General features: G+C 37.1%; 1 protein-coding gene across 4 annotated transcripts in view; it reads right to left on the bottom strand.

Moving 5' to 3' along the window:
• Positions 1 to 12,629, bottom strand: part of PPP2R5E (protein phosphatase 2 regulatory subunit B'epsilon) — an 80,927-nt gene that overhangs the window by 28,918 nt on the left and 39,380 nt on the right. For all 4 annotated transcript variants that reach the window (XM_063333549.1, XM_063333551.1, XM_063333550.1 and 1 more), the window contains one exon: positions 3,708 to 3,904. In XM_063333549.1, the coding sequence (XP_063189619.1) occupies positions 3,708 to 3,904 (197 nt within the window). The remainder of the gene's footprint in view (positions 1 to 3,707; positions 3,905 to 12,629) is intronic.

The following is a 12,629-nucleotide window of genomic DNA, read 5'->3' as shown; positions in this document are numbered from 1 at the left end:
AGCGGACTTGCACACAAGTTGACAAACAGCCAAGTGATTTCACATTCAACTATATACAAGATCATATCATATGCTCAAGAAAACAAGATGAAAACGTGTGACATTACAATTAGAGATTAAGGTTTTAATGGCACGAATTTAGGATGACTGGCAGTAAAAATATCCAGGAGTTGTTAGGCTGGCTACCACAAATGACTGTTTTTCAAACCCCTACATCATAACACCACTACGTTTTAGAAGTAATTAAAACTTTCAGAGTTTCTGAAGAGTTTCAGAGGCAACCTTTTTCTATCTTAGTATCTATAAAGCCAAATTCCTTTTGGGTCATGAACAGAGAACATTAATATACACGTACATTATAAAACTTCAAAACAAAAAAAAAGGTTCTTCCACAGATATCACTTTTTTGGACATTTTAGATCATTACAAAAGCATTTTAGCCATTAATCCTTCTTTAAAAATATTAGTAACTTTTTAAATATCAGCTTCAGACTGGTGCGCCTTTTTTTCTGCTGTGAAATGATGCTAAAACTCACAAAACAGCTTTTCTTTTTCTCCTCTTTAGAATACTTCATCTCCAAATCACAGTAGCCCAAAGGGCCAAGCAGGAAATACTAAATCCTGGATTCATAAACCCTAAACGTAACAGGGAGCAGACCTTGCAAAGGGACAAAGAACACTTCTGCGCCATTTTGATCAGTTTTAAGATACTGGTCTTTCAATCAAAATGCTCCCATGACAAGTGTGGCAGGCTGTCAATGGGGACGCTAATTTGGTCAGGACATAGACACTGCTGTTTTCTTCACTATCATGGCAGGTCAGAGATTGTCAACTCGACAGCTCCTTTGTGAACACAGTTGGAGACCTACATGGAAATCCTCAAAAGCAGATAAAGGTGGCAACTGCACTCATGAAGCCAAGTGGGTACAGTTAAGTCTGTCTCAGTATACGATTAGGAGCACAATTCTGCATGAAACACAAACATGCACTTATTGCAAAGAACAAGTTACACCAAACATGATGCTTCAGCACGAAGTGACTAATGCTGTCTATTCACCAAGCAATATGTGCTGAAAACTTATTTTATATAATATTAGGAGTCCTAACTTTCCCTCTAGGACCTGTATAACTGCACTCAAAGTGATGGAGATGTCTTGCTTTTTATAGGCAAAGACCAGGAGGAAAAATAGGACTTTTACCAAATAGCCTATCCGTAAAATACAAAATACCTGCAATGCACAAAAGCCCTGATGATGTGGTTTTGTAGAAACACCACATTAGCATTCACTGGGATGACCAACAAAAATCATTCATGCATTTGCCATAGATTCACTCGCATAAATTCAATAGCGGAGCTCATCCTGCTCACATGGAATTCTACCACCAAAGTTTTTTCCCAAGATCACATACACCAAGAACGCTGCTGGTGATCACATACACCAAGAGGCACAATTAGGGTACACCAGCTTTCCAATTCTGAAACTGACTTTCCAATAGCTCACACCTTCAACACAGCACAGGTGTCTGTTGCAGGCTAGAGTTTCTTACAAAATTTAAAGATTACAACTTCCTCAGGAAATCCTTCAGGAAAAAATATGTCCACTTCCCTACTTAATTATGTGTCTTTTTATTTGTAAAAATCCAGGTTTGGGCAGTCAGGAACCACTAAGTGGCCAGATATAGGACTTGAGAATATTCTCAGTCCTCCGCTGTTTAGGTACCTTTGCACCGAAGAGAAAACAGCTCGAGTTCAGTACTGGAGCTCAAATGCAAGGCAGAAGAAAGTAAGATGAAGAAGGGCATGATACAATGAAAGGATCAGGGGAATACTGGAGAAGACAACAGTTTTGCACCAAAAACGAGCTAAGCTGAAACTGGAATTCCTGAAGCTCCATTAGCAAATATCTGTGAAATCCACTGGAAAAATTCATGCTATTATCTTTACTTCCAGTGACGACTCCGTATCATAGTTACAGACTATATTTAAGTATTTAAACAGTTTTGTGAATCAACATAAGTGACTGCAGGGAGAATAGGACATCACCAAAGGGGTTTTGCATCTCTTCTACAGTTTAAGTTCAGATTGCTTCATAGGGTATGATCTATGATTCAAACTGAACTTTATGAGCACTTACAGATCAAATTCTTCTTTTTTCTTGGGGCCCAACCTACGACAACACTAACTTGCAGTCTTTATTCTACAAATCTTGCTACAGTAAAAAACTATAACCAAAGTCAATGTGAGACTACAACCTCAATAACAGAAACACTAAAAAACAAACAAACAAACCACAAACAACTAAATTCTCCCAGGAGGTGAGTCTGGAGGCATCTTCTACACACAGAAAAAGCAACCAATTTTCCTGAAGTTACCTGTCCATCAGTGTCCTGTCTATACAACGAGTGCGATATAATTTTTTGATCCCAAGGGGTATATGGGAGATTAAATTAACATTTGCAAACCATTTAGATACTACAGTGCAGCACCAGCAAAAGAATTCAGCAAAGAACTAATAATTCTGTATTACGACTGGTATCTGAATGGTGCATTAGACCACATCCTGAACAAGCAACACAGCAGAATGAAAAGCAGTTCATTCAGAGACTGGTCCAGTACAGGAGGGAGAAAGGGAGGGTGGGGGAGAAGGGGAAGAATCTGATCACATAATTATAATCTTTCTGACAATGCATACACACAAAGAAGCCATATTAAAATTTTTCCATATACCCTTAATTCTGGTGTTTTTCTTCACTATTAACCCCTTGATGATTCTGTCACAATTTACAGCTACTTTTAAATATTACAGACAAGCAACACAGCACGTATCTGTGTGTCAGAAAAGAAATAAGGAACATATACAATACCATGTAAAATCTATTCATTTTTTTCTTCTTACAACATATAGCCAGTGGATTCCATGATCACACAGTACCATTAGGAAACCAACATCACCAAATCTATATTTAACTAATTGCCTTCTCTTTCAGGTAACAGGTTATAAGGGTTCCGTATGCTAGTACAGAATAAACATTTTAAAGCAGTGACTGATTTTGCCAATCGCAATGAACATTCTTTAGCATATAGCATCTGGTATTGTTTCCATTTTTACACTGAACACATTATTATTTGACAATTTCTATATAAAAGGTATGGCTTTATCGTTGAGAAATCTTGCTCACTTTTAACGTTAGCTGCTATGAATCCACATAACACAACCAGGAAATTTTCACACTTATCCTATACAACATTTTTAGCATTTATTATTTAAAAATCATAATCTGTGCACACTTTAAGCTATCTCTGTCTAAAGTACACACTTAAGAGCTTGGATAAAGTTCAAAGAAAGATAAGAAACTTGCAAAAATTATTCCATTATTTACATTGGAGGGGGAGAGGAAGGCAGGTGGGGGGAAGCGTGAGGGACTCTGATTTCATGGCTGCTGGCTTTCTCCATCAGGAAACAATCCAGGTTTCCTTTCACACACTTGTGACACTATAATCAACACCATCATCTACACGACTTTAATTAAGCATATATAAAAATTGTTATTTTTGTCTTTGGAGATTTATTCCCAAGTGATATCTAGTAAAAAACACAAACCAAAGGCCTCATTTAATCCACCTACTCCAGGGTTGAATTTCGCCCACAATGTGTAACTGGAATTGCAAGTGGATTTAAAGAGACAATGAGAAAGAAGGAACTCACCATTCTAACTACTTCAGGGTAAGTCTGCTCTGTCAAACAGCCTCTGCTTATTGTAATGTAGTCCACCAGTTCATTAAGAGTGGAGCGCTTGTATTCTTTCATTTTAAGGTCTGAAAGCGTGTCCATGAAGTCAAAAATGACACAGCACTGTTGAAGTTTCTTTAGGAACAGTTCAGGCTGCTCTGAAGATGGAACGTCTATGAAACAAGAAAGGAAATCTTTGTGAGTCTGGCATCTTATTACACAAAACAGGATTTCTTTTTGAAGATCAATTTCAAAGGAGCAGCATTCATACAGTTTTTGTAAAACAGAGCTCAGATTAACAAACAAACCCCTTATAGGAACTGTATTACTATTTTGTATTTGAGATCTTGAACAACATGTTGTAGAGGTAATTTAATCATCACCTGCTACTAAGAAAATAAAGTTCACGCAAAAAAATCCAGGCTGAAGTGGAGAATGCAAACACAACAGCATTCAAGACTTAATTCTATGATATACCACCGCTTTCACTGGCGGCTGACATTCACCATCATTAACTTCCACTCCAAAGATGGATGAAAGAACTGTCAAACAGATCAAGCTTGATTAATTTATATTTCTAAAAACACTGCGTCACTTATAACTCTATATGAATATACATGAATGTGTACACGAATACACAGCAAGACTCTAATTCCGCAAACAAGTTTCAGATTCAATCATTACCCCCATGTTGTCACTTTCCATAGCAAAATCAATTTTACTGAAACACAGTGAGGATTTTTTTTCTGTACTATGAACACACAACATGCATCAATAGGAACATTTTCACACAAAATAATAGTATGTGCTTCACCAATAAAGTAAGCAGAATGTACTACTTACTACTTTTGTTCTGTTTTCTTAATTATCAGCAAATAAAAGACTTAATAAAATAATAAAAGGAATGTCAACTTCTTATTAGTTTGTTAGTTTACCAAGTGCATCAAAAGAGTACACAGAAAGCTTAGTTTATCCAATGTTCACGTATGTAAGAGGCTAACAATAGCAGAAATGTGCAGAAATTAAATACACATTTTGACTCTGAAAGTATACCCTCAGACTAGAGGGCACTCCACTGCCTCTGATCTACTTTTTTTGTTTTGTTTTTTTTTAAAGGTACATCTGTCAGCACCAGAATCCAGCAAATGACCTTCCAAGCCACAATACAACACATAAATGAAAAATTATGCTGATTTCAACTAGAAAAATTTTAATAGTAAAGAACTGATGTTTATTTCTTGAAACTTGGACATACAAGTAAAAGCCAAGCTATGGTGAAACTTCTTATTGTTGACACAAGAGTATGTCAAGTTAAGGAATGCTCGGTAAACACTGGAAGCTGGTAGTAATTGTATGGAAGGACAAAGCACCATGAATCTGTTTTAATTAAAACAAGGTACACAACAGTTACTAGTTTCAAGTTCAAAAGCCCTATCAAATATTACAGTATATAGCTGCATCATTTTAAAAAGTACTGATAGAGATGCAAGGACCCCAAGGCACTTCACATCAACTTTACATTGCTTAAACACTGAAAAGAATAAACATGGATTGCAGTAGTAATAAAGATGCTACATGCTTTCTGACCTGACATGGTAAAGTACAACAGTTTGTTCAATCTTTTTTTTGCTTACAGCACTATGGCAGTGACAGGATTCAATGGGCTAGCAAACTGCATCTCACAAAGAACCACCAAGATCTCAGTAAAGTTTAATTGATGATATCGGTCAGCACACGCCAGTCTCATATTCATTAGCCTTGGGTAAGCTCTACAACAGCTTTGTCCAAAGGAAATTGTGGGCAGGAGAGAGTGGTATAGTTACGACACCGCACTTTGTACCATTGGAACTGCTCACCCCATGCTCCCAAAGGCTACCGAAGATGCAAGAAAGGTGGCTCTAGAGAACCCCAACAAGAAGAGCTACGCAGGAGAATTCCTCCTGCCTCAAACATCTCTGGAAAACTGAAGGTCCCAAAACCAGGTCACCCTAAAGCTGTTCCACTGGCCACGTCACTCACACACATTCAAATGCCTCACAGCAGGCAGTGCTGAAACCTAAGATAAGTCAAGGAGCCACAGAAACTCATTAGCCTTCACCCACTACAAAAAAAAACCACTTCTATTAGCATCCTTTCTAAGGTTACAGCCTTAAAGGAGATAAAGGGCCTGGGGAAGCAAAGTACTTGTGACTGCTTTCTTGACTACCTGCCTTCAAATAATACAAGAAAGGAGAATGGTCTTCACAATTCACTGTTATTAGCAAGCAGGCAACAATTAATTGGTTAACAATTTCTTCCAAAAGACAGACTGTAAATATGTGCTGAAAAACAAACAAAAAACCAAAACAAAACAAAAAAGAGAGAAAAGTTCAATTGGCTACTTTTCAAGCGTATTACTTTTAACTAACTTCCACTCTTTCTTATGCTATCTATAAGCCACCACAGAACTTGACAACATGTAAACAGTATCAATAAAATCTATGATGTTACATGAATATAATGGGGTTTTGGTTGCATTGTTCTACATGGCTTGCACACACTTCCTTTGACCGACACGGGTATCATAGTCAAATAAAAACAGGCTGAAATCAAATGGGAATCCGTTAAGGTACAATGAAGCACAAGTTACAACCAGATTCACATGACTCAAGATTACACTCATTTTAAGGTAGGGTCGGTATTAAATAATTTTTTCAAATGACAAAAGCATTAAAATAATAATAAAAGTTTGTTTTTATTTTTCCTTCAGTTAAGTATCTGGAGGTGTGGGAACAAAACGAAAAATATAATTAAGCTGTTCTCAAGAAAAACCATTCTAGAATACTACATGAAATTCTTGCCAGCCTTACTACATCAGCAAGCCATGCGAAATATAGTGGTAAACAAAAAAAAAAAAAAATCCCAACCAAAAAACCCACAAACAAACAAACAAACAAAGACTAAAAGCCCACAAAATAAAACCCCACAAACCAATTGTTCTGGTCATATCTGCTTTTCTTTATTAAGGAAGTTTCCATTCACACTACAAAATAAAATTGCAAGAAGTTTCACACAATAATATTTCTCATTGTTCTTGGGAATTCAGGGTACCTTGGGAACAGGGTAATACCTAATGCCGTGGTTTTTTCTACTTGGAAACAGTAAAAGTATATGAGAATAAATTTTATGGGGGCCTAATATGCATAGCACAAGGCAGCAGATATCAATAAAATGTGTATTCCATGTTCCCAACCTTCCCACAGAGACCATACCATTAGTTCGTTTGGGGTTTTCTTTTGGTTTAGGTTTGCTTTTTCTTTTTTTTGGTGTTTTCCTTAATCCTCTAACACTTCTTTCACAGCTGTGCAAACCTTTCCGAAAGATCTCTAAGAATGGACTTCCCCAGGCGCCCTCATGCCATTATTCGTAGCCGGGAGTGCACTGGTACTTGGGGTACAAACCTACTGAGCTCCACAGCAGAGCTGATCTTGATGCGATGACTTGAAATGAAATACGCAGTTCCTCACACATGTTCACGGTTAGTTGATAAAAAACAGCAAATCATTGTCTTCTCAGCAGACAGATACTCAGAGCTTCCAATGAATTCCGCAACATTTTACTCTTGTGCTAATGCACAGCCAAACATTTAGGCCCCAAAATGTAATAACCTGCAGTATTACCGTTGTTGTCTACTTTCAGTTGAAAGAACTGAAAACTGAGCAAGTGCTCTAATAAACCTGTGTAAATACCTACAATACTTTAATAATCCATAAAATATAATCAAAATGACACTATTAAGTGGCATGTGTAATTTACATCCAATGCACAGGAGAGTATGCATTTATTAAAATCAAAATTTAAAGAAAGATAAAACTTCCATCTGGATGTCTGAGAACTCTCCTCACTTTCAGAAGGTCTTTGCTATGAGTTAACTTTCAGGCCTGTCAATTTTCTCTTCAGCCATTTAAAACTGTACAAAGCTTTTAAAATACACCGAGTATTCACAGATTCAAAGGAAACTGGCTTTGTGAAAGCAAGTACTAATACATCTGAACAGTGATAATCAAGATAGAATCAGAACCTTTAACAAAATCACGTGTTTTATAAAGTTATAAGAAAAATTGACAGAAAGTACTGTACTATGGGGGTTTTTTAAGACACGGACCAACAATTGTTACAACAAGGGCTGAAATACCAATTCTAAAATAGCCAGAGCAATTCAGTTTCTCTCTTAACGGCCATTTACCAAAATAACCCTACTCCAACCAGCCCATCCCTTCTCATCAGTCATCTCTGCAGTCTCTGCCTTCTGCATCCTTTTATCAAATAAAGACATAAAAATCTGATAACATACTTTTACTGCAAGTCTCTAACGGATATAAAATATATTCACGTTTATACTACATTCATATTTTAATTAAAGTAATTTACAAGTAACTGATTTTGGACCACAGAAAACCAAAACTATGCATCAGACCAGCTAAATTGCATCCAGAGAATCGGGCTATGGTTTTCCTCTCAGTGGCAGTGAAAAGCCAAGAAGTGGGAGTTACTGAACACCAGGATCAGTCCCTGATCCACTTCAGCCTGTAGTGTTGCCATGAAGGGTATAATGCTGCAAAATGAAGAAGTGAAGACAGGAGGGGAGATTGAGCTGCTTAAGCCAGTATGGCGACTGTAAGGAAAAGTCATAGGATTGCAGATGCAAGACAATATAAGGCCTAGAATTAGAATAAAACTAGACAAATGATGCAGACTACATATAAAATATTAAGCAAAACTAGGATATGCTCACACATGCTACTCTGCAACCACATGTGTACTGTCAGAACATTTATTCATAATTAAAATCAAAATGCCCGCAGAATAACTATAGCTTCCAGTATGTACATTACTGTTATTAATTAGTTTGATGATGATGATTGCATAAAGAACTAGCATCATCTTCTTGTACAATAGTACAAGCAAACACCACATTAAGCATGAAAAATAAAAACGCATACTAAAACCAAAGTATGTCCAGAATGGGGGACAGAGAGATCAACAGTAACTTTCTTACATTAATTTTAAGAACTTCCTTATAATTTCCCAACGTCTAAAAACTCTGTATTCATTCGCCTCCGCTGAGACTGTTTCCTAGACTTTCCCTATCAACTTAATGGCAAAATAATTCCCCAATTACTCTTCAGTATCCATATCTACCAGTTATTTAGTAAACCTAGGACTATGATTTTTCTAGTTAAGTAAAATCTCCTTGTAACAAAAAAGCTCTAAAAAACCAAACCTCTCCTGCTTTGCTGCCACCAACTACCAAAGCAAGGACCTACCTGCACAAAGTAGGCAGTTACACATAAATCTCTTTAAGTCTACATCTATTCCCCACAGGTCCCTATGAAGATTCTATTTTGTAAGAAGCTAACTTTCTAGTTTTTATTCAAATAAAAACTTGCAAATTTGAATTTGAAAGCCTTTTGGTCTTCTTTGAGAAGTTCACTTCAAGAGAAGGTCTAGTGACACCCAGGCCAAAGCTTTCGCTAACTCAAGGTCCTGTCATACACATACCCTTGCACCTGATGAGTCACAATTCTGTAAGCCACTTTTTACAGTAGAATTTTGGTCTTAAGATGCCAAGAAGTACAAATGTTTGCCCTCTCTTTCTTAAACACACTTCTTGAGAAAAGTAATCACTATCCCGATTGCATTCATTTAATTTTCCTGACTGGCTGTCAATATTACGAATGCTTTGTGAAGTCACTAATCATGCATTTATAATAGGTGCTTTTTTCAAACCTGTTTTCCCAACCCATTCTCTATACTTAATAATTATACAGGCAGGGCAGCAGTTGGGCACTGTGTTCCAAAATGTAACATCTAACCAGTACCAACATTATATACACAGCAATAAATACAGTGGGACAAACGCAAGCTGACTTTCATGAGTGAACACGCTCAAAAAGAAAAGCACAACATTAACACACTGTTTCCAGCACATTCAAAAAGCATGATTAGAAGTGTACGACAGGACATACTCCACCACTTTTCTTGATAATCAGTGTCTCTTCAGATAATCGATCACAAAATTGAGAATTATTTCCCTGACCGTAAATTTCTCACTGATCAACCTGACCAAGTTCTCACCAAGCAGGAGACTCCTGGGCAATTTTGCAGTGATCCTGGACACTGCAAACCCCTCTACTGCTTGCCAATACTCCCCCATCAATTCATTTAGGTTTTCAATAAACACCATTTACTGGGACGAGTAGTCTGAAACCAGTGTAGATCTACCATTTTATTTGAGTGCCTTTAGTGCATATGGAATAGCATTACAAGCAACAGGGGATACTGCTTAACAAACATAGTCTTAACCATATACATTAATAAAATTTTATAGTGTAGATACACTTTTAAATATATTAATGAAAATTCTCTTTACTCATGTATGGAAAATCTTACAAGCTTCAGCCCCTTAATAGAACACACGGATGAAGGGCTTCCATTTCCTTCATCACAAGATCAAGAATTAAAAACAATCTGACAATAAAAAGAATTTCAATAAAGTGTATTTTTCAAAATCATAAAGTTTATGAAACTTCATCTAAACTTTTTGACTACTTCCACAGCAGGCAGCATTCAGGCAACAGTTTAAGCCTCCTCACTTTCACCCATACAGCTCAATCTAGAGCCACAGCAGTCAAGGTTTCAATTAAAAGATTCCTTTAGGCTACGCTTTGTCGATCTGTGACCAACACTTGTTCATCCCACCACTGACTACACCAATGAATGGTGTCTGCGCTGTGAACATCTTTCAACTTGGAGGTGGACCAGGACGACAAGCTTGGTTGTCAAAGCTACTGATAAGCCATAGCAAAATACTATTACTTCCATACTTGTTGCAAAAGGACTCTATCACTGCAAATTAGCACTGATGATGTGTCACCCTCAAGTGAGTAGAGAGCTTCCAGGACGTCCTAGGTTTTACAAGTTTGGGTACTCTTACTCATCACTGAACTAACATGATGAATCTGTTATGAAACAGAGTTATATCAAACAGCTCAGATAATAATAAGCAATCAGGAAATACACAGTGGATAGTGAGAATTCATGAGCAACTAATGAAACACAAGATTACCAGGGTATTTGGGTACACCAATCGTTGTTCTAGGTCCCACAAAAATAGAGACTCACAAGATATTTGGTAGTATATCATGTTCCTCACACTAGTACTAATAATCACCACTTAGTAGTAACTGTGTCTCTTCATAGCCAAGCAACAATGCCTTCTTCCTTAGGTAAATTGACAACACTTTTTACCCCCTCCTCATTAGTTCTGCAATGAGTGGGGAAGGTTTAGACTAATGGAGTAATCCAAGACAGTCAAAGTTTACCTATTCTACCTACAAATACATTCAAGCCAAAAACGGTCACAGAAGATACCAGAGAAAGTATGGAAAAGGATTCAAACGACATAAGTTTTAGAAAAAAACTGATGGGGGGAAAAGCAAGTGGATGAGTGTACTAGAAAATTTCAGGAGAGATGGAAGAATGGCAAAGCAGCTGTGAATGTTGTAAGAAGGAGACAAGAGTGGAAAGCTAAAGAAGGCAGAGCAACAACATAAAAAAAAGTATTAGAAGACCAAGAGAGAAAGAGAATGAGGTAGAACATGAGCAGGAGACTTGGAAAAAACGGAGAAGAAAAAATTTTTGGGGGAATAGGTAACACAATAAAAGTAGCAGAATATATTAAAAGGAAAAAATAGGAGCTCAAAGTGTTTAAGCAAAACAAGAATGAATGAGTTAGTGGTTAGGGGCTAGATTAGATTAAGCAGCTACATATCTGGAGGTTCCTGACACTTAATATATCCCATTACATTACTTACGGGGAGTTTGCCTAGACATCAAATTAACACTTATTTTTTAGCCCCAAGCTGATAAGATTTTGTAGGTTGCTTTCTTCTCCTGCCCCCCCAAAAAAAATTTTTACTAGTATTTCAAAAACAATTATTGGCAATTTTTTTTTTTTAAGGGAAGCAAAAAGGCTAGCAAAAAAATACAGAAATGTTACTTCAATTTCCTAAATGGAATACGTGGCAAAAAAATCTCAAAATAAGGCAAAAATACACTGCTGAAACACCAAGAGTTATTGTGGCCAGTTCTCCTGGACTGACTCAATTTTCTTTCATACGGGCTCAGAAAGTTTATGCTACCTAAGTAGGTTATTACTGAACTGCACTTTCAAAGTACAAGCTAACCTTCATCCAGGAGAGTCAAAGTCAGTATTTTTGCTGAACAGTCACCAGAGAGAGCTGCTGTCCATGTTTCTCCTGCCACTTGAGAATACTGACCTGAGCTAGTGAAAAAATTATGAGGGTACCTTTGCCACGTACCTTCTGCCTAACCTTCCAATGGCAGATAGTATGAAAGACACAATTGTTACTTTTCAAAGTCTTCTCCAAGGGGGGGCGGGGAGAATAAGAAAAAGAGAGGGATTTTAATGTTCTTAAAAAAAAACAAGCAAACAAAAACAAAACAAAAAAAAACTGGGGGGGGGTGGGGGGTGTGTGTGCAAAGGAACCCAGAAACTGTTCATCATCTACTTTCTACATCTGTATAAACATAAGCATATGTCCACTTACAGGATTTGTGGTTGTTTTGGGGTTTTTTGTTTGTTTGTTGATTGGTGGTTTATTTTGGTTTTTCTTAAGCGCTGCCCTGTTAATTTAGCTAGGCGTGTAAATAACCCAACCCAATACTACACTGGGAGACAACATGAAAACCCAGTACAGTCAGCTCACGCTTTGGAGCTCCCAGAGCTGTGTTAGAACATCCTTAGTCTAAGAATCAAAACCTCCACAAACTGAAAGATCTCTGAATTTTAACATCATGCTCCATTACAAACACAAGACTGACTCTACACAAAAA

Source organism: Chroicocephalus ridibundus, chromosome 4 (genome assembly GCF_963924245.1).
Source record: "Chroicocephalus ridibundus chromosome 4, bChrRid1.1, whole genome shotgun sequence".
NCBI lineage: Eukaryota > Metazoa > Chordata > Aves > Charadriiformes > Laridae > Chroicocephalus > Chroicocephalus ridibundus.
Note: the sequence above shows the minus strand (reverse complement) of the source record. Positions and strands in the feature narration are given on the sequence as shown.